General features: G+C 45.4%; 1 protein-coding gene across 5 annotated transcripts in view; it reads right to left on the reverse strand.

Annotated features, from left to right (window-relative positions):
* Positions 1-23,435, reverse strand: part of MYOF (myoferlin) — a 157,621-nt gene extending 134,186 nt beyond the window's left edge. For 2 of the 5 annotated variants that reach the window (XM_047824479.1, XM_047824476.1), the window contains exon 1: positions 23,161-23,434. In XM_047824479.1, the coding sequence (XP_047680435.1) occupies positions 23,161-23,248 (88 nt within the window). In that variant the 5' untranslated portion in view covers positions 23,249-23,434. Of the gene's footprint in view, positions 1-23,160 lie in introns of all 5 variants that reach the window. The other 3 variants (XM_047824477.1, XM_047824480.1, XM_047824478.1) reach the window with 3 other exon arrangements.
* Between the last annotated feature and the right edge of the window lie 66 nt (positions 23,436-23,501).

Here is a 23,501-nt window from a genome sequence, read left to right on the forward strand (position 1 = left end):
CACATAGAGCATTCATCACGCTTCTGACACCAGATGTATGGTGGGGCGTTCCCCAGCCAAGAAATTTTCTGTGACACCAGCTGGGTGTTTTACAATTTAACTCAATGATGATACTATGTACCTGGAGACAGCGTCCCACAGGTTAAGGGCTCAGAGGACAATAGCAAGTCCACGCTGTCACCTGTGCTTCTGACCTAGCAGGCTATAAATCTGAGGTTCCCATAACCCCTGTACTGGGTTCAATTAACTGGATAGAGCAGCTCACAGAACTCAGGAAAACATTTATGTTTACTAGTTTACTAAAGGATAGGATAGAGGGTACAGATGAACAGCCAGATGAAGAGATATATAAGACAAGGTCTGGGAACGTCCTGTGTACAGGAGCTTCTGTCCCCATGGAGCTGGAGTACCTCAACCTCCCGGTACATGGATGTGTTCATCACACACCTGGTACCCCATACTTCTGGGATTTTTGATGGAGGCTTCCTCACATAGGCAAGATCAAGTATTAACTCTATTTCCAGTCTCTTTCTCCAGTCTAGAGAAGCCGGGAGGAGGTGGGGGCAGAGCCAAAAATGCCAAGCTTCTCATCATGGTTTGGTCTTCCTGGTGATCAGTCCCCATCCAGGAGCCATCCAGAAGCCCACCCAGAGTGATCTCATTAGAACAAAAGATGCTCCTACTCTTCTCACTTAGGAATTTATAAGGGTTTTAGCTCAGTGCCAGAAAGTGGTGGGGGAAAGGAGCAGAGACCAACACACATACTTTTTTCTCATCTCGTATCATCTAACCTCTTAAAAACCCCCAGGAGATATGTATAATAATTTTCATCCCCCTTTTGGAGCTAAGGAAACCGAGAAGTTAAGTGGCATATTCAAAGTCCCAGTTGGTAAGTGGCAGGGATAGCAGCCTCACATTGGTGGCCACACTGGGAACCACTCCCCAGTTACCCCTCTGCTGCTATGGAACGTAGGAGGTAGTGGGTTCCGTTCAGCTGAGTGTCATGTTGCGAAGGCTCCCAGCCTTCTCAACTCCCAGCACATGCCAGTTGTGGGACTAACCACCTCATTCTTCCAAGACCTCAGCATAGACAAAGCATGAATCATCACCCTTACTCTGCTAAGCATTAACTTTTCCACTTGAGCAGCTCCCAGAGCCCAACTGGCTTCCCTTTTTAAACTTCAGCATGACCCTGCTCATCGGCTCATGCCGGGGCCTGTACTGATGCGTTCTAACTGTGGTCTCTATGTGGCCTACAGAGTGCCTCCCTGCATATGACTCTGATATCACCTAGAAGCTGTCCTGTCCCTCCCACATTTCCATACTGACCCCACCTGCCCCTCCCATCATCTGATGAAAAGCCTCCCAATTTTCCTCTCTGGTTGCCACACAAGCGAGTACTTTTGAGAGTAAGAGGGGCCAGGCAAAGTTTAAACTGACAGAACGGGACACATGGCTTCTTTGCACAATTGGAGCAGCCTGTTCTATATAACCATCTACAGGTGCCAGAAATCACATTCCTTTGTGTTTTTTTAATGTTTGTTTATTTATTTACTTTTGAGAGACAGAGAGAAAGCACAAGGGTGGGGAGGACAGAGAGTGCCAGGGATACACAGAATCTGAAACAGCCAGCCTGATGCGGGGCTCGAACTCACGGACCATGAGATCATGACTTGAGCCGAAGTTCAACACTCAACCAACTGAGCCACCCAGACGCCCCGGAAGTACATGCTACTGCAGTGTCTCTAAGTCGTTCCGATAGCCCTGCAAGGGTAACATTCTCATCCCCTTTTTATAGACAAATAATTGAGAGAAGCTGGTTAACTCGCCTAAGGTCACACAGCAAATAAAAAAAGAGAGTCAGAAACAACCTATGTCTCCTTGGCTCCAAAACCCGAGTGTGTGTTCACTATCACACCACAGTGTCTCATTGGAAGCTGTCAGAAACACTGGATAAAGAAAATGCATGAATATCATATGAGTGACGGGCTTGACGTCCTGAGCAGTGGCCACAGGAAAGTCCAAGGTCAGATTTCAGAGTATCCTGAGACTCTCTAAGACTATTTGCTCCAACACACACAATGTGACATCTGTGAGTTTTTCTGGGGAGACAGTTTATTCCCTCATCAGATTCTCAAATGAGTTCATGACCTTCACCAAAGTTAAAAATTCCTGACTTCGACAAGCATGAAATGGTACCATTAATATCCCTCCAGCTCACCACCACCCTTGCTGCCATAACCAGGCCTGGCGGTTGGAGAACTGAGTCAGGAAAGAGTGACTCTGGACCCTGGGACCACAGCAGATCTTCAAGAGAAAAGATGGAAAATTTTAAAAGGCCATTGCAGAGTAAGTAAAGCAAGGAGAAAGCAGCAAATCATTTATAGAAATTGGGTACGGGGGCTTGAGGCAGAATGTGGGTCCCTGATGCATGGTATTGAAGGAAAATCTCAGTCTCCAAGTCCCCAAGATTCCAGGTAGGGAGCTAAAGCAAGGACAAGGGCTCCAGAGAGGCTGTGGAAAGAGCCAGTACTTGTCCAGTTGAGCTGAATCCCAAGCCTGGTTACTGGCCTGGGAATCAGCATACAAGAAGAAATGCTGCACTGGGACATTTTGGTGCTGAGCCTGGTACTGATCTCCCTCCCCTTCCCCACAGGAGCAGGACTGTCCCAAAGTCAGCAGTTGGGGGGCGTGAAAAAGGGAGTGCCACTTGCTCATTCATTCATCTTCCAACATTTATTAAGCACCTGCTGTGTGCCAGGAACTGGGGAAACAGAAGAGTACAAGATAGTTCTTGGTCTTAAAACGTTCCACAAAAGGAGGTCACGGCCTATGGCATAGAAGACCCAAATGAATCTTGATGACTATTTTCAGCACACAGCAAAAAAGCCCACCATGCTCTTGTCTGCTTCATTTTCAGGTTGGAGCTTCCTGCTGCCAGAGGGGGATAATGGGAATAAAGCCTGCCCAGGTCAGGCAAAGGGAGCTCGTAGCCCAGCCCATGGAAAGGGTCCACTAAGTGAGTTCTTCCACCAGCAGTAAAGCATTTCCTCATTCTTCTATCCAACAAATATTTTTGAAGTATCACTGGCCCAGACACTGAGCTGGACGCTGTGGGAGATACAAAGGTACCCAAGATATAGTTCTCACCCTCAGGCGCTCCAGCAGGGAGCTAGATGTGGCCACGGGGGACTGATATAGAAAGAAGGCGGCAGTTGCCATCAGAGGGGGTACAAATGAAAAGGGGAGGTGAGTTCAGGCTGAGGGCACCAGATATGGCCTCAGAGAGGAAGCAGAGGCTGAGCTGGGGTTTGAAAGACAAGGATGGATTGGAAACGTGGAGCTGGGAAGAAAAGGTCACTCCAGGTGGGGGCAAAAGGGTGAGTGGGTCAGTCACAGGGGAGAGAGAACCAGTCATGTTTGGGGACACTGCACACTTGGCATTCGTGGCTGCACAGTGTGTGCAAGAGCGAGTGTGAGAGTAGGGGAGGACTCTGTGGGAGGGAGGACACTGCCCTCCATCTGGCTGGAGCCAAGGGAATATGGAAGGGAGCAGAGGCAACCAGGCCGTGTGGGAAGGTTATGGTCACACTGTGCAGCCACGAATGCCAAGCTAAGCTTCATTTGGCGGATACAAGCCACTTAGTAAAGAGGGTGTTAGACACTGGGCTTTATGGCTTCAAGAGGTTCATAATCCCCATGAGAAAAACCAAGTTGCATAACAACTCTTCCAATATATGCTCCTGAACACATGATTCCATTGTGTATTGACGAACAAAGGGAACCAGCCAAATCCTGGCAGGTGCAGGTTGACCAGGGCCAGGTGGGTCTGTTCAAGTGAGGCCACTTGAAACACTTGCATTAATGCCAAGGGTGCCACTCGATAGGGGGCGCTCTCTTCTGGCCAAGCGTGTGCTAAATCCTGCCCATAGGTCATTCCTTTTAACTTTCTCAGCAAGCCCACGCATCTCGAATTTGCAGATGAGCAAAATGAGCCCAGAATGGTTAGGTAAGTTGCGCAAGATCACAGAGCTAGGAAGAAACACTCTAACTCAGGACTAGTTTAATTCTATAGGCCATGCATTCAACCGCTGTTCCTCGCTTCTCCCTGGTCAATAAGTAAAGATTACATGCTAACATTGGCTCCTATCCTGGAAAAACCCAGCTCAACCTCTTCTAAAAAAGGAGATTCTATTTTTTATCAGAATGTGTGCACATTATATTTTATTGAAAACCTATTCACACATAAATGTCAGCCAAAAAAAACAAAGGTAAATTTCTTCCTCTCTCTCTCTCTCTCTCTCTCTCTCTCTCTTTCTTTCTTTTTACTTTAGAGAGAGAGAGTGTGTGCGAGAGCGAATGTGAGGGTACGGGAGACAGGCAGACAGAGAGAAAGAGAAAATCCCAAGCAGGCTCTACACTCAGCAAGGAGCTGGACTCAGGGCTCGATCCCTCGATCCTGGGATCATGACCTGACTCGAAATCAAGAGTGGGACGCTGAGCTGACTGAGCCACCCAGGCGCCCCAATAAATTTCTTTCTTACCAACAGCCACAGAGTCACATATTTATATTATTTAATTATTCAATTCCACCACATTTTTTTTAAAGGTCTAAATTGCAGAGGCTGATCATCAGATTAAATTACAGGAAGCTCTTTTCCCCTTTTCCACATCACCTACCTCCCCCTGTTCTCATCTCTAATTTTATTAAGATGACAGTTTCCTCCTATGGAAAGGAATTAAATACTTTCAACCCAGAACATAACAACGGATTCAAAAGCAGAATACACTCTGGACCATGACTCAAGGCATTCTCTGGGACATTTCCTGTTTTTTGATAAGTCACGCCTGCCTGCTTCTCTCTCAGTTCGCTGAAGGTCACCGCTGCAGTAATTAACCTGCATGCCAACCTCTGAATACGGTTTCCCTGAGAACTGAGCAAGCACTCCTTGCCAAGCCACCGCGCCCTCCCGCACGGAAACATTTCCTCTGCTGCTCGCCTATCACACCACAAGCCATGCTGGGCTCTCCGGGACGGGATGAGGCGCCACCATGACTCCTAAGACCGGACTGCTACATTTGTGCTGAGAGGGCCGGTTCATTTCATGTGTCACTTGTCGAGGCTATGGTGCCACTTGTTTGGTCAAACTCTAGTCCAGAAGTCACTGCGAAGGTATTTCATAGATGTGATTAACATTTACAACCAATTGTCTTTATGTGAAAGAGTTTGTTCTCCATCAGGTGGATGTGCCCCATCCAAACAGCTGAAGGGCTTAGAGTAAAAACTGAGGTTTCCAAGGGAAGATGGAATTCTGTCTTGGGGCTGTGACATAGAATTCCTACCTGTTTCCAGCCTGCAGGACTGCCCCTCAAATCTCAGATTTGCCGGACTCTATAATCACATGAGCCAATTTCTTAAAATAAGTCTCTCAGTCTCTCTGTCAACACACACACACACACACACATACACACACACACACCCTACTGGTTCCATTTCTCTGGAGAATTCTACTACAATGAGTACCACCAGGTGCCCATGGAAATAATAGCATCTACAATGGTAACACTTTTTCAGTACTTCCAAAGACATGCCATCTCACTGATCCTCATACTCCTTCAGGGCAAAGTGCAGGACTTGGCCCAGCTCTTCTTAATGTTTCTTTATTTTTGAGAGAGTGAGAGACAGAGTGTGAGCAGGGAAGGGACAGAGAGAGACACACACACACACACACAAAATCTGCAACAGGCTCCAGGCTCTGAGCTGTCAGCACAGAGCCTGACACGGGGGTCAAACTCACGAACCATGAGATCATGACCTGAGCTGAAGTCGGACGCTCAACCGACTGAGCCACCCAGGCCCAGCTCTTCTGACTGGACTTTCAAATCAGTGAACTCTCCAATTCTTTGAGATTTGATCTCAGAGAGACATAGGCTCAACCACTGAGCTCAGAGTCCCTCTTGTAAACACCGGGGAATTTAGACTAGATGATCTCTAAGTCTGCCTCCAGGTCTAGTGGAACATGTGATTTATGAAGCCCCCCAAGTCCTCCCTAGCTAAATTTCTGTGTCTTAGGACATGGCCCCAGGAGAAGTGGGGGTCAGAGGGCATTTACAAAGCTCCCCCAAGTACCTCAGCTTTTTGGTAGGCAAAGTAGATTAACAAGATCTCTAGGTCCAGCCATGCATCTAAACTTGACCTCCCATTCAGAAATACTTCTTCATCTTCTCTGGCTCCTGGGTTGTGGCCACTTTTGTCTTGAGAAACATTCATAGACAAATGGAGAGTCATCCGCTAGTTGGCCTAGAATATCACAGACCTCCTGAAGCCATCCAATCATGGCTAACGGTTACTAAGTGCTCTGAACTAGTCATTGTTTCCGGAGCTTTCTATAGATTGTCTCACTAATCTTTACAACTACCCTAAAAGGTAATAAGCTTCCCCAATTACAAAAGGAGAAACCAAGACAAGAGAAGTTAAGCAATTTATCAGAGGTCACACAGCTATTAAGTGGTGGAGCTGGGATTCAGACTCTGGCAGACAGGAGCCAGAACAATCCTATGAGGATTAAGACCAGACGGTGACTCCTTGAAGGCTGGGACTATATTTTACTAGTGTTGGTATTCCTCTCCGCGTAATCGTTCCATGATTTGAGTGCATTTGACTTCGTAAGCTCATGTATTATTACTAGGGTTGCTTTAATGATTAAGTGAGAAAACGAATACAGAGTGCTCAGCACAGGGCCCAGCATACAGGAAGCATTGAACCAGGAGCTCTTATTTTGTATTATGGCACCTGGGCAGCACCCCTTGCATGCCCCAAGGGCACTCCCAGGCTGTGGAGCCCGCCCTGGAGGGCAGGGCCCAGTGACCAGAGTAAGCGCCCAGTGACGCTAGGCCCAGGCTTGGTGTAGCAGTTCTCTCACGTGGCTCGGTTCCAGACCTCCGAGGCCCGCCCGGGACAGCTGCCAGACGGGCAGCGACCGCTCCTCCCTGGCAGTCAGTCTGGCAGCCATGAGCATCTGGGAGAATTTCCACCATAAGCAGAGAGGTCAGAGAAGGCTCTGGGAAGGGCCAGCAGGAGATTCCTCCCACCCTCAGGACGTAGAGGGACCTGGGGGGAGCACAGAGACATGTGGCCCATCCAGGTCTACCTGGCTAAATGTGGATCTCTGACTTTTTGTGTCTCCACCCTGGCTGCCCTACTGCTCCAGGCTATGTTGTCAAACGAGTTCTGGAGAAAGGCATTTATTCTGGCCAAACGGCAACTATGATAAAAAGCAAAGTTGTTTGGTATATTTCTGACATAGTCACTGATATTGCTGATAAACAGAAAGGCCCAAACAAAATTGCAGGCGGGATTACCACTCTGCTTTCCATAGCCTGTGCGCCCACTGACCTCTCGAGATGTCCTGACAGGCATTTGAGCTCTTGAATCAAAACCAAATCCTCTAAGGGAACTGCGGTGAAGCCCAATCGATCTGGACAACCTCCTACAGGATCTTCTTCCTAAAAGCGGCCCCTGGGGTGGGAATGCAAGCTGGTGCAGCCACTCTGGAAAACAGTATGGAGGTTCCTCAAAAAACTAAAAATAGAACTACCCTGCGACCCAGCAATTGCCCTACTAGGTATTTATCCAAAGGATATAGGTGTGCTGTTTCGAAGGCACACGTGCACCCCCATGTTTATAGCAGCACTATCAACAATAGCCAAAGGATGGAAAGAGTCCAAATGTCCATTGATGGATGACTGGATAAAGAAGATGTGGTATACATATACAATGGAGTATTACTCGGCAATCAAAAAGAGTGAAATCTTGCCGTTTGCAACTACGTGGATGGAACTGGACAGTATTATGCTAAGTGAAATTAGTCAGTCAGAGAAAGACAAATACCATATGACTTCATTTATATGAGGACTTTAAGAGACAAAACAGATGAACATAAGGGAGGGGGACAAAACAGAAGAGACTCATAGATATGGAGATCAAACTGAGGATTACTGGAGGGGTTGTGGGACAGGGGATGGGCTAAATGGGTAAGGGGCATTAAGGAATCTACTCCTGAAATCATTGTTGCACTACAGGCTAACTAATTTGGATGTAAATTTAAAAAAAAAAAAAAAAGCTGCCCCTGGGGGTGGTTGTGTTCCAGCTCTGCCATCTGCCAGGGCTGCAGGTGGAGAGATACCAGGTCGGCCAGGCACCTGGATTAGCTGCCTCGGTAGAGGACCAAACTGTGTGACTCTTGGGCTTGTCTGTTTATTTTGCATGTGAACATCCACTCCATGCCCAGCACTTTGAACACATTCACATCTAATTCTTACAACAGAGGTATCAGTATTGCCATTTTACAGATGAGGAAACTGAGGTTCAGTGATGTTAAGCGACTTGCCGGAGACCACACAGCTAGTGGGTGGCAGAACTGAGCTGTAGCCCCAATCCTGCCTCATTTCCAGACCTGTGCTCTTAACCTCCGAGGGCTGAGGATGTCAAATGACCTGCTGTATATTTTCACCACTTACCAGCCGTGTGACTTTGAGCCGGCTCTCCAGATCTCTGTATCTACATTTTGTTATTAATAAGTATTGGTACCAGATGCCCAGGAATAATATCTCCCATCCATAGGGCTCATAGTATACCAGGCACTCTTCTAAGGGCTTGGTATATGTTACTTGTTACTACTATCTTTATTTTGAGGCATAATAAAATTAAGTAGCTTGTTCAGGGTCACCTGCTACTAAGAAACAAAGCAAGAATTTGAATGCTGGTATCCTGGCTCCTAGCTTTTTAACCTCTCCTTCCTTTGCCTGGTATGTTTCTGAGACAATTTGCTAGAGAATGAATGCAGGCTGGTACTGGGCAAATTCACTTCAAATCTAGCTTGAGGTGGAAAGTTCCTAGAGTTTCAGAAGGGCCTCTCAATGCCTGGGTACCCTGTAGAAGAGGATGAAGAAGTCCCCGGCACGGCTGTACTGAAGATCAGATGAGAAAGCCTGAGGCTGTCTAGGACACGGGAGACATTCCTTTGTGTTGGATCAGAATCAGAATCACAAACTACTACCATCAAACAATATAAAGAGGATCATGTTCCTCTGCTTTCCTTGATTCCAAGATCAAGAGAAAACGAAAGTCACAGAAAAGAACTCTGAAAGTAAGCAGAAAGCACTGAGTCAAAATCTTAATAATTCAATTCCATCCCTTCTAAGCAACGAGCTTCGAGCTGTGCTTTGCTGAAGCTCAGATCTCGGTGTCCCATAGTAAATAACCTCTTTCAATGGGATTTTTGCCATCGCCAGTGGTTTAATCCACTGTCCCCAGTGCTCCTTCCTAAACTGGGGCTGGCTTTGACATCTAGGCTCTTTAGCAAGCTAGGCTGATCAGTCACCACAGGTACAAGGTAAGCTGGGAACTGGGACTGTCTGGGATGGGGATGGAAGTAGACTTAGCCCAGAGAGATGAAGCACAAAGAAAGCCAGACATGCACACAGCAGTGGGAGAGAGCATAGAACTTAGTCTCAGTGCCCGGGAGGAGGCCCTTCCTCAAGCTATGTCATACAGGGGACACCACCATAATGTGCCCAGCACACTGGGACAAACCAGAGGAGCCCCAGACAAGGGTCTGGAGCCCCAGACAAGGTCTCTGAGGTCAGAAGTGTCAGGCCCCAAGGCACCAATGTCCCAGGCCCTGGCACTGCTCTGGCTACCTGCCCCAGGGCTGACTCTAGCCAAGGAAATACAATGGGAAGGCGAGAGCGCCTGGATGCCAAGCAGAGGGGTCTGAACCCTGAGCCTCTCTGCGCATTACCCCAGGGTGGGCCGGACCCTTGGCCAAGACCCAGCCTCTCACATGGGGTGTTACAGTCTCAGCAGTGGGCATGTGCATGGTACCTGCTCCAGGACCCTGACCAAGGCCGCGTGCCCTTCCCAAGCCCCTAAAAAGTGGGACTTCAACCGTAAAAAGAGGGAGTTCATTTATTCAGTAAGAATAAATATATATGAAGCCCTTGCTGGACTTAGTAGCTCTCATCACCAATAGAATCTGCAAATAATGAGAAACAATTTTTTTTTTAACTTTCTGGGAGTTTAAACTCACTGAACTCTGAATTCACTGACTTCTGGCTGGATTCACAGCTGCACTAGGAGCTTCTCGGGCAGGGGCAAGTCTGGCTAGTTCCCAATCCCACCTGCAGTGCTGAGCGCCCAACAGAGTACACTCTTGGTCAACACTTGTTGAACGAATTTATGTTTGGGAGAAGCAGTAAAGAGACACAACAGCAAAAGAGAGAAGGGAGGGAAATAGGGACCGTCCAAGGCAGTCATTTCCGACAATGAGGAGAGGTCAGCAAAACGAGCCTTTTTTATTTTTTGATAATGAGAGAGAGATAAAGAAAAGGGTTTTTTAAAAAATGTGTAAGTTGTGCCACTGGAATGTAAAAGGTAATAAACCAGAGAACTGAGGTGAGGTTAAGTGGAGACTCCCCTTCCACTCAAATATTAGATTAAAAAAATTTTTTTAATGTTTATTTATTTTGAGAGAAAGACAGACAGACAGACAGACAGGGCATGAGCAGGGAAGGGGCAGAGAGAGAGGGAGACACAGAATCCGAAGCAGGCTCCAGGCTCTGAGCTGTCAGCACAGAGCCTGATGCGGGGCTCAAACCCACAAACCATGAGATCGTGACCTAGCTGAAGTCGGAAGTTTAACCAACTGAGCCACCCAGGTGCCCCTCAGATATTAGGTTTTTAATACTTTACTTGGAATATGCTAGAGTTTTAGTCTCCACTAATAAAATGGCTCCAACTTGACTATCAGAGGAACTGATTCACTGCTAAGCTATTTCAGCTCTGAGCTTCTGAGTCACAAAGTCATAAAGGCTTTCATTACCCTGTGGAAACTCACCCCAAGAGGGCTGGGTTTTACTTTTATTCTTCTTTAAAAGTTTTTGTGTTCTTGGTACATGTTCTTCCTCTTTCAGGCTGGGTCTGAAACGATCTCCCCACACTGAACAACGCAATCCATTCAGAGTGGAAAGGAAGCATTCATAATTTGACTTGGTTGTTTAAGGCACAGGGTGTGTGTTACCTCTTTACCCATGTTGACCTCAGGGAATACACATTGGAGACTCTGGAATCAGACAGTCCTGAGTTGAATCCTGACCGACCTCTGCCTCAGTTTCCCCACGTGTAAAACAAAGATGATAATAAGACTTCGTTCCTAAAAATGCCATGAGGATTAAATAAGATAATACACACAGGTGTGGGCCTAGTATAAGAATTTAATAAATGGTGGTGGTGGTGTAGCAGGCGGTTGGTACTCAGGCTATCTCTCCCACCATGCCAGAATCTCCGGAAGACCTAAGTAGCAAGGAACACTTATAGCACTTTCTATATAAGTGCTTTCCTTTAATCATGCTAACCCTCACAGCCACCCTCTGAGGTGGGGACTGCTATCCTGTCCATTTTGTAGATGGGACAACTGAGGTTCAGAGACGGTGGGCAGCAGTGAGTGACAGGAAGTTCCAGGCCCCTCACGGCTGTGACTGTCTTCTGCTATCTGTGCTGTGCAATAACCACACGTGGCTGTGTCCATCTAGATTAATGAAAATTAAGTATTATTAAACATCCAATTCCTCAAGTCACATTGGCCGCGTTTCAGTGATCGGCAGCCACATGTGGTTCGTGGCTACCATAACACACAGGGCAGACCTCAAACATCTCCACTGTCCCAGAACGTTTCAGCAGACAGTTCTGCTCTCAGTAATTGAGCACACAAATAAGTGACTGCCGAAGGAAGTAAATACAATGAGTACAGCTCTATTTTATTTTCACCAAACCGACTCATTGTTTTGACAAAATAATGAGCCCAACCTAGACCTCTTTCCTAGATTAGTAGCTTCACCTTGTAAGAGGAGAACATAAAGGCCCTGCATCAGCTCTCCTCATTTGATTCGCAAGCTTCATACTTCCTTAGTCCTTAACTTACACCACTAATTTTTTACTTTTCCACATGCAAAAAGAGCCAAACTTCAAGAGGTGAGATCAGCGTAAAGTTTAAGTTTATTTATTTATTTTTAGTAATCTCTACACCCAATGTGGGGCTCGAACTCAAAACCCAGAGATCAAGAGTTGCATGAAAAAAAAAAAGAGCTGTATGTTCTTCCCACTAAAGCCAGTCAGGCACCCCAGTAAACATATACTTTTAGTCCAAGTACTTTTTTATTTTTTTAAATGTTTATTTATTTTGAAAGAGAAAGAGAGAGAGAGCAGTGGGGGAGGGGCAGAGAGAGGGAGACAGATCCCAAGCAGGCTTCATGCTGTTAGTGCAGAGCCCAATGCAGGGCTTGAACTCACAACCTGTGAGATCATGACCTGAGCCGAAACTGAGAATCAGATGCTTAACCCAGATGCGCCTAGTCCAAGTACTTTAAATATATCTTGTTTGACTTTGACAACCTTCAGAGGTAGGTCTTATACCCACTTCACAGCCGGGAAGACTGAGGTTCAGAGAAGTTTCTTGCCATTAATAAGACCAAAGCCCAATATCAAAGTCAGAGGTAGGCTGCAGTTCCTCTGCCTTCCAGCTTCCTTTGAGGTGCAGCCTGTGGAAACTCTGAAGCCTTAAGAACCCAAGATCAGTTTTGTACTTTGTGGGCAGAGGGATCTGGTCGCCTTTGGTCCCATCTGGTCTGTGAGACCCTGTCACTGATAAGACCCTTTGACCCCTGAATTCACCATTGACCCCCTGAACTCAGGACTGACTTTCTGAACTCAGCACATTCCTAAAAGCTTCTGCCTCACTGTCGATTTCATCTTTTAGAAGCTAACTAACAAAATGCTGAAACAGGAAAAGAAACAGTTGAGGAGGATGCCTACATGGATGAGCCAGAAAGTGCCCGACAGTTACCTCAGTTTCACTATAATGTTAAAATCCCCTCCCCCTGAGTATTCATCCCAAGCCCTAATAAAAGGAGTCTGCCATGGCTATGGAATTATTCCCGTGATCTCCTTATTTGTACAAACAAAGATGATGTTGAGAGGCAACTCCACATGTACAGTCTTTGTCTATAACTCCCCAAGGAGGGGACCCACTTTGGTCTGGTGACATGACCTGAGTGAACGAGGGGAGAAGCCAGAGGCACTCATTCAGTAACTCCTTCTTGATCATTTACCGTCTGCCAAGCACTAACCTAGGTGCTGGGGAAACAGACATAGTCCCTGCCCTTCAAGAAGGTTACTGCCCGATGGAGGAGGCAGACAAATCAAATAAGCCAGAAAATGTACAACTGTATGTTCTGATAGGTGCCATGAAGGAGCATAGGATGTTATGAGAAATAAATACAGAGGGACCTGTCAGGATGTGCTGCTAGGAAGCACAGATGAGTGACTGCTGGTTCCAACCCTGGGCTGGGGAGCCCCGACCAACCAGAAGTCCTGGAACTGCAGGAGACCAAAGCTATTTTCCATTTGCCTTCAGCCTATAGTTGATAGCCTATAGCTATCATTGCCTTCAGCCTATAGCTCTTGGCACGACCTCAGCCACAGACATCACAGGGTCAGGGCTCCACTGGCTAACAGGCCATCAGCCTCTCTCAGGCGGATGCTGGGCCCCTGCCAGGCAGACGTCCCTTCACAAGAGGGCTGCCTTGATGTTGGCCACCGAGGCTACAGAATACAGAATAAGGCAGAGACCCTTATTCGGAGTTACTGAAGTAAGTGCGGGTTGAAAATCCAAGTCAACTGAGAGTTGCTAAGAATCTAGTATGTTCACATCCATTAGGATGACTATTACGAAAACAAAAACAAAACAGAACAAGACAAACCAGAAAAATAAGTGCTGGCGAGGATATGGAGAAATTGGAACCTTGCACACTGCTGGTGGGAATGTTCTTAAAATCATGCAGTCAGTATGGAAAACAGTGTGATAGTGGCTCAAAACATTAAACATAGAATTACCACATGATTCAACAATTCCACTTCGGGGTATATACCCAAAAGAATTAAGAGCAGGAACTCAAAAACAGTACCGTTCAGAGCTACACTACTCACCATAGCCAAAAAGTGAAGCAACCCAAGTGCTCATCGATGGATGAATGGATAAACAAAATGTGGCATATACGTACAGCCTTACGAAAGACAAAAATTCTGACACCTTCTACAACATGGATGAACCCTGAGGACATTATGCCAAGTGAAATAAGCCAGTCACAAAAATTGAATGATTTCACTCAGATGTGGTACCTAGACAGTCAAATTCACAGAGACAGAAAATAGAATGATAGATGCTAGGGGCTGGGGGTCGGGGAGGGGGGAATGAGGAGTTATTACTTAATGAATACTACAGAGTTTCAGTTTGGGAAGATGAAAAAGTTCTAGGGACAGAAGACGGTGATGACCGTACAACAACACGAATGTACTTAATGCTATTCGACGCACACTTAAAATGGTCAAAATGGTAACATTTATGCTGTATACACTGAACCACAATTCAAACACCACCACCAACAAAGAACGTATAGTGGGCCTGGTCAAGAAGTTACAACGTGCTCCCACAGATGAATCTAACACTGGCTCTGCCTTCAAACTGCTTGTGCATCCTAGCTACCGGGCATCCCATTTATTCCTCTAAGTTTGGGCCACCCCTCAAGTGTCCCCCAGCGTTTTGTATTGCCCCCCCACCCAGCAGTGGGGTAAAGAGTGGGGCATATAAAGGGGGAGGAAGTGAGTGCCGTACCGCGACCGATGTCTCCTAACTTGCGATGGTACAACTCAATTTTCCAACTTTATGAAGGTGCAGAAGCGATATGCATTCAGTAGAAATGTACTTTGAATTTGAATGTGGATTTGTCCAGGCCCAGCCCTATGCAGTGTGATACTATCGTGGTGCTGGGCAGGGACAGCGAGCCACAGCTGCCAGTCACCTGCACAATCACACAGGGAAACAACTGATACACTTACAACCATTCTGCACCCACACAGCCATTCTGTTTTTCACTTTCAGTACAGTATTCAATGATTACATGAGATATTCAACTCTGTATTATAAAATAGGCTTTGTGTGGGATGATTTTGTCCAGATGATGAAGGCTAATGTAGGTGTTCTGGGTATGTTCAAGGTAGGCTCTGCTAAGCTATGATGTTCTGTACATGAGGTGTATTAAGTGCATTTTATTTTTTTTTTTTTAGTGTTTATTTCTTTATTTTGAGAGAGAGAGAGAGAGAGGCAGAGAGAAAGGGAGATCTCACAAACTGTGAGATATGACCTGAGCCGAAATCAAGAGTAGGATGCTTAACTGACTGAGCCACCCAGGCATCCCTATGCATTTTCAACTTAACGATATTTTCAACTTAGGATGGGTTTAATGGAGTGTAACACCCTCATAGGTCAAGGACGGTCTGGTATTATATGCCAGACCCTATGATACTGCTTTAGATATTTTATCATTGTTGATCCTTACAATGTCCTTGTGAGGTACATATCATTCTCCTCATTTTATACATGAAGAAATAAAGGCTCAGAAATATAGTTGTTCAAAAATATTTAGCTTCTGGGGTGCCTGGGTGGCTCAGTTGGTTAAGCTCTCGACTCTTGATCTCAGCTCAGGTCATGATCTCAGTGTCATGGGATTGAGCCCCATGACCAGCTCCACCATGAGTGTGGAGACTGCTTGGGATATTCTCTCTCACTCCCTCTCTCTCTCTCTTCCTTTCTCCCTCTGCTGCTCGAACTCTCTCAAAACAAACAAAATACAAAATATTTAGCTCTTAATGACACATCCAAGAGTGAAACTTGGTCTGCCCAGTCCAAAGCTCATCACTTTACCTGAATTGTGTTGATTACGGAAAGAAGGAGGCTCTTTTAGGGGATGTGGTGGGGTTGGTCAGATAGTAACCAAAGATGGCAAAGCAGGTCAAATGCCTAAGCTGGAGGGAGGTGGGCCAGACAGTTCATGGTCTAGGCCATCAAAGCTCATCTTGTGTAGTAGAGACATCTGGGATACCCATCTTGTGTGTGTATGTATCCCTTGGCACAGCTGATTGGACCAGGAGTGAACACCTGATGAAAACAGAGCCAATTGGTATCTTTCTCTTAAAGATCCCCACCAAGAGACACTGAGGCCATAAGAGATGTAGAGTCAGGACCAAGTCACCTCCATGGTAACCCAAAGCCCCATGCATGCTGCCAATTGCATGCATCCATTGCCAATGGAGTAAGAGACTCCATGAAGGCAGACAATGTGCAGAGAGAAAATGGATGCCCTGTGCAGGAAGGAACAGAGGCATGAGGCCTGATAGTCCCCTGGGGAGAGAGAGCGAATGCCACCATGCCTAACACCATTCTGGCTCCTGTGAGGCCCGTAATTTAGATTCCATGAGATTTCTCTCTAGCTTTGGGGAAAAAACAGAAAGACTAAACCACGCTTTACTTGAACAACCTTGTGGGCATGTGTTCCTTGAAATTAAACAGTTGCTGGCCATGACACCTCACCCTTCAGGCAGGACACTTGGCTAGGGGGAGAAGGACTTTATGTGAACGAGACCTCAGCTCAGCTTGGTTGAAGAAATGCACCCTGTTTGCCTTTGGGAAAACAGCGAAATTTGTCTTTCCTGCCACTTTTTATTTCTATGTTTTTCTTCTCTTAGTGGCTACCTTCCCACCGGTCTCAGGTAGCTAACATTCTCATGCTGGCCTTCTGCAGAGCCACTCCACCCCCCAGCCCCACACTCGCCTACAGGGTGAACACCCTGGCTGGGAGGAAAAACAGGTTGATGTTCTGTTTCAGAGAGGAGTGTGAAGAATTAGCCTGCCCAGGGCAGTTTTCTTATTAATTCAGTCGGATTGCTTTCTTAGTATCTTGCATGTCAGTCCTTTCCTTCTCGTTCTGACCCTGGGATGAGCTCCCTCTGCCCTGCAAAGCATTTGCCTCAACCAGTAAACCTGTTCAGTCACCTTGACTAGAACTAATCTCACAGTGCTGCCTAGTGTCTCACCACTAGTTTATAAGCAAAGTGCAATCCCTAACCACACCGGATTACCCTCTGGCAACCTCACCACACAGGCCCATGCTCCCTGGCCTTTCTGTGTTCTTCCAAAGCCTAGAATGTCTTCCTTTTCATTATTTCTGTCAAATTACATCATCCTTTAAGACTGAGTCAAGTGATACTTCCCCGCAAAGCTTATTCCTCGTCCATCTGCTCTAGCATCGTAATTCCCTCTGTCTATTCTGGTTTGTATCTCGTTCTCGTGTTCTAACTAGTTGATTTGCTAGGCCTAGGAGGCCTAACCATGCTATGTATATTTTTCTAGACTTACTCCTCACATACTGTCTGGTGCTTGTAGATCTCCATAAAAGTAAATGTTATCAAATGGGGAAGGAAATTTAGGGGTTCCCATGTGCAATATCACATGTACATTCATTTAATCCTCAAACAACCCTGCGTGGGGGGGGGGCGGTTATTAAGAACAGTGAAGCCAGAAATTTTAATTCATTTGCCCCTGAACACGCAGGAAGTAAGGGGCAGGAGACTGGATTCTCGTTCAGGCCTCCTTGGCTCCAAAGCCCAGAGGCCTTGCACCCTAATGCCCGATAGGCTTTGCAATCTAATGCCTAATTCTGTTAGCTGATAAAACTTAAGGTGCCAGATGTCCAAGAAGTTGTTTCTGGGTGCTCAGAAACACTGACAGCACACTCCTACTGAACAGAACAATTGTTCAATAGAAATTATACAGAGGATAGGTGATTGTTGACACGTCGTGGTACATGCATTATCTGGTATACACCACTGCACAGTTCACGTATGAATTTGCAACATAAAAGCTTACAACTTCACATTTTCCTTGCAAGATCAAGAATGCAAAAAGCACTACAATACCGGGGCGCCCAGGTGGCTCAGTCAGTTAAGCGTCCAACTCTCGATTTCAGCTCAGGTCACGATCTCGTGGTTCATAAGTTTGAGCTGATAGCGCGGAGCCTGCTTGGGATTCTCTCTGCCTCTCTCTATTCCCCACCCCTCCTCAAAATAAATAAATAAACGTTGAATAAAAAAGTACTACAACACCGGTTTGCCCCTGGGTAGCAGGTACTAGGAATTGATTATGCTCAGTGTTCAGACATGTGCGAAGTGGCCCTTTGCCAAACCTCATCCACAAAGCACCTAAGAGAATATTAAGTTTAATTCTTCCTGAGAGAAGGGAGATGGGGAGGCTTCTGAAGGTCCCTTTCAGGACCAAGAATCAATGACTTTATTGCACTAAGCTGTCTCAAATCTTCTGCCAGCTCTTGCTTCCATGGTCAACATTTAAAATGCATATTCAGCATCAGTGATGTGCTAGAGGTTGCAGAGGATATAAACATCTCATTCCTTTTCAGCAGGGCCAAATCCCATGGGGAAAGGGAAACTCACCAGTAAACCCAAAACAGACAAATACCAGCAACTTTGGGCATGCCTTGAGGGCACACATGTACGTAAGATACGTTGTGGAAGAGGAGAAGAAAAACAAACCACAATAATTCATTTTTAAAAGGCATTCATGGCTTTATAAATGACTGGGACCCTGTAAAATGTGCCTTTAGGAAGAATAGCTTTGAGAGTTCCCATGCTTCATTCACTAGAGTGGGGACACTTTCCTTAGGCGGTGACTCTCCAAGTTCTGTACTCCCGGAAGTGAGGGAAATGACTCAGTAAATTAAACACTTCTGCTTTCCCGAGTGTTTAGTAAATGCAGGACAGTGGTTCTATGGGGGTACCAGCACAGCATGATTGTCAGTTGAGCCCTGACTCGTCCTATGGTGTATCTGGGTAAACCAAGTCACCTGTGGGTTGCTCATCCGGCGCCTTCACGGATGACAGTGAATGAAAACCATTGGCTCTTTTTCCCACCATGCTTCATCCTTCTTAAATGGAATTTCATTTGCCTTTTCTGCTTATTTAAAAGGTTATTTTTGAATATTTAACTGTAAATTTTCAAATAGTAAAATACTTTTTGCTAAAAATAGAAAATTCTTTGTTACATAAATCACAGCCTTGGGGGAATCTCTGCAGATCTACTCCCCTTCAAATAAGCCATTAAAACTCTATTTTTGAAATGAGAAAAGAAAAGGATTCTTAGAGGGGTCAAGTGGTCTCCTAAAGGCTATAAAGTCGATAAGCTCTTTGAAAGGAGTTCCTAGAAATATCTAGGTTTCACTCCAAAAACATGTACAAATGAAACAACAAGTACCTGGAAAAATAGGTGATAATAGGACAATTATGTGGTGACCATTTGGACAATAGCAGAGCCATTTCACAAGGCAACGATCTACACAAGACCAGAAGAAAAAATTCCAGCTGACAGAATGGACAATATCACAAGGATGGAATGAGAAAAATGCTACAGTTGCAACAATCCTGCTCCCTAGAGTTGGATGTTTCATATGAATGCAATGTGGCCACATTGGAAAAGCACAGCAATATAAAGGACTGCAAGAAACTTTCCTCTCAATCAATTTAATGCTGAGAGATTTGACACCAAAGCCAGAGATGAGACACAAGGAAAATGGAAATCCATGGCAATAATCTGCAAAACCATCTGTAAAAATAAAAAAGAAAGGGGTGCCTGGATGACTCAGTTGGTTAAGTGTCTGACTCTTGATTTCTGTTTAGGTCATGATTTCACAGTTCGTGGGTTTGAGTCCCGTGTCAGGCTCTGCGCTGACAGCGTGGTGCCTGCTCGGGATTTTCTGTTTCCCTCTCTCTCTGCCCCTCCCCCCATCCTGAAAAATAAATAAATATTTAAAAAGATAAAAGAAAAAAATACAACCCAAACCCATAACCCAAAAGGCAACAACTACCAAAAAGAGAATCTTGTCCTTCAGTAATGCACACATTCACAAAGATGTGCACTGTTAAGAACATCCATTGCAGTAAGAGCACTGCTAACAGGGAGATGTTGGAACAGGTTACATATCTAAAGCAGAAAGTCAAGAAGAATTCAAATCAAACTGTTCTAAGTAGTTATTCCTAGATAGTAAGAGTGGAGGGAGAGAAAGAATAGGAAGAACGTGGCGAGAAATTTTACTTTTGAGTTGTACAATCCCTTCTGGATTGTTTGTTGTGTTTTTACGTTGCATTATTTTAAGATGTTTTAAATATCATTAAAAAAAAGTTTTTCAAACCTGTTATGTTTGGGAGAATCATGAAGTCTTGGAGTTGAGAGAAGCCACAAGCATCTGTCTAATCTAATCTCAGCCATATTTAGCTTCATAGCCTGGCTCTTGGCATAGAACTCAAGAGAGAATGGCCACTTTTGGCTTGCAGGTGCTCTGGCCTTAAGATCCAGAGCTAGTTTACAGAAGCTGGTGCACCCCAAGGATGTGAAAAATCAAATAACCTCTGTGGTTTTCATAATCTACTCCTGAACTGGAAAATATCAATGATATCTCAACGGGGATTCGAGTAACTTCCAAATCCTCCTGGTTCATACCAGGTCCTAAGAAGTTCGGTAGTCAACCTCAGAAGAGGAGTGAACACCACAGACTGAGGTCAACTCTAAACCAGTTGGTTGTCAGTGCATCACATTCCCTGCTGGAGTGTAACTAGTCTCACAGGTCCTCAGCGTCCATACACTCATTGCCGCTAACACCTGTCACTTGGACATTCTTCCTACCATCTTGAAATTTGAGGAGAGTTGCCTTTTGCCCTGACCTTACTATGTGATGTACTCGATAGTCAGAATTTTACACGTTTGAGTAAGCACAGGGGCTTTCTCTGATCTTCTCGTAGGGCCTTTTACATCTCACTCTCCACACTCTACCCCTCCACACCACATCGTGAAGCGCCTCTGGCTCTGTTCCCTCTGAAGGACATCTCATTGTAATAAGCATCCTTAGTCCTGTCAGCACTTACAGTGCTCAAAAGTGGGACGCACACCTGGGAAGGGCTTGCCATCCCAGTGTTCTCAATCTGTTACCATATATGCTCCAGTACCTAAGTCTCTGCCTTCCACATCTTGCTGAGCACAGGTATTCAATACATGGAACTATAAAACAATAGGATTTTACAGCCAGAAGGAACCTCCAGGAGATCAGTTCCCATCATTCCACAGCTGAGAAAGGTGAGGCCCGGGTGGTTAAATCTGGGTCATTCTGGAAATATCAGCCACAGTCCGGGTGTTCCTACTCTGAGATCAGAGTTTCTGCTGCTAGGTTGCTGGTCAGATGAACGATTGACTGACTTTCCCACTTAATTTGCACAACCAAAGGAAACTGGAAAAGAGACTCAAGTTAAATGATCTAATAAATATAATTGGAGAGACTACATTTGCCCAATTTAACTGAAGTTTTCCACTTTCAACTGGGTGCATATGTTGATAGTTTCAGGCATATTTTTAGTCATTTAAAAGTTTGGACCAATGCACACACTTTCCAGACAAAATACAAGTCAGATTTCAATACAGTATTAAACTCCAATTTCTCTATCATCTATATGACTTGCCTCAAATAATGACATCACCAGGTTGAACCCAATGTATTTTTATGTGTCTTTACATGTCAATGGTGAAGGTACAAACTTTTCATGTTACATCCTGTTATGCAATTACTTCAAAGAAAAACAAAAGACTTAAGATCCACTAATACATGTAAGAGAACATGGTTGTAACATGAGTACATGATATTTACTAAACAGATTCTCAAACCAGGTTGTCTTTTAAGAATTGAACTTTTGGGGCACCTGGATGGCTCAGTCAGTCTGATCTGACTCTGGTTCAGGTCATGATTTCATGGCTCGTGAGTTTGAGCCCCGCATCGGGCTCTGTGCTGACAGCTCAGAGCCTGGAGCCTGCTTCAGATCTGTGTCTCCCTCTCTCTCTGCCCCTCCCCTGCTCTCACTTTGTCTCTTTCTCTCTCTCTCAAAAATAAATAAACATTAAGAAAATAAAACATAAAAAATAAAAAAAGAATTGGACTTTTGCTCTCTGAATCTTTTTTTTTTTTTTATAAACAACCATTGACCGCTTTGGGTTTCATTTCATTTTCTTGCTCATTCTAATGGAGAAAGGTTTGAGAAGAGAAATAGATAAAATAGACAAATGAAAAGAGAGAGGCATAGATAAATCAGAAACTGGAAGGGAGAAGTAGTTGGTTCCTGGAGGAAGAAAGAAATGTTCGAGGTGTGGTCAGAGGCGTGGTCAGGAACCCTGTGCCCATCAAGCCTTCCCTTCTCTCTGTTCTCCCCTCTGTCTCTCATCCCTCCTGCCAAGAAGTAAATTGGATACCTTGCCAGTGACCTTGGATAAACAGAAAATGATAAAGCTGCTAAACTCAGATTTAGACACATCACCAGGGCCCAAACTGGAATCACTTACAATGCCCGGGAGCAAACTCTCACACTAGCCACTCCTGTCCCCTTCCACTGTAATTCAACGTCATAAAAAAAATAACCTTTTGGAATTACAGTAGGCCTTTTAAAGATGATCTAATCTAAACCCTTCTCACTGTTTTACAGAAAAGAGAACTGACATCCAGAGAAAGGAGGTCACTTGCTCAAGGTTATTCAGCAGAACCAAAGTAGATGCCCAAACTTCAGACTTGCTTTGTTCAGAGCTGTTTCCTCTATGAGCAACCTAAAAGCTATGGAACCCACATTCTCCAAGTTTGGAGAGACGAAGACAAAATGGCACAAAACAACATGAAGACAACCTAATCCAAAATAATAACTTCGCTCCACCTCCCAAAAGCCGGTGACAAAGTAGCGGCAAATGGGCTGTGTTAGGCAGTAACAGTACCCAGAACAACTCAACTGCACTTTTTCCGCGGTCACCCACTTCTTGAAAACAGACAATAAAAATGCACACAAGACTGCTCAAACTTACTCTGAACCAACACAGCCCTTTTTAAGACTTAAAACTTGGGGATTAACAAGTACATATTTCCCTACAAAGGCTTACAGAAATCACATTATTAGAATTAAAACATCCAGTCATTCAATGAGTCTCAAAACCCTGGAGAAAATGAAATGCCTTCCACAGAAATCCGTCCTCTCCGCTCACCTGCACAGGTAGCAATCCAGTTTAAAGCCAGAGAGGTTTTGCTGTATCCGTGGACTAAACGCAGCCTGTTAAAGACTGTGACCCACGAAACTAACTTTCCAAAGCAGGACCTGAGAAAAAGAAAACTCTTCCTTACCCTTAAAAATAACAGAAACAATAGGATCCGGTTTCCCAAATTTCGTTTTAGGGATATTGCTGGCAGACTCCACAATCACGCGAAGCATGGCTCTTCGTGGGCAGAAGGCAAGTGCCAGCCAGCCGAGTTGACGCGGAGTGTGCGCTGGGGCTGCGCGCCGCGGGGGGAGAAGGTAAGATTTCTCCAGTCCAGAGCGTAGGGGTGGGGTAGGGGGAGGCGAATGGGTGGATCTCTGACGGATTGTGTACTGAAGGCTACGTGTAAACTGATACCCAAACTCCCGGGGCCCCCGCAGTGCTGCAGGCACCCGCTTATGAATTTGGGAAATGTGGAAGTGAAAA

The sequence above is a fragment of the Prionailurus viverrinus genome, chromosome D2 (genome assembly GCF_022837055.1).
Source record: "Prionailurus viverrinus isolate Anna chromosome D2, UM_Priviv_1.0, whole genome shotgun sequence".
Lineage (NCBI taxonomy): Eukaryota > Metazoa > Chordata > Mammalia > Carnivora > Felidae > Prionailurus > Prionailurus viverrinus.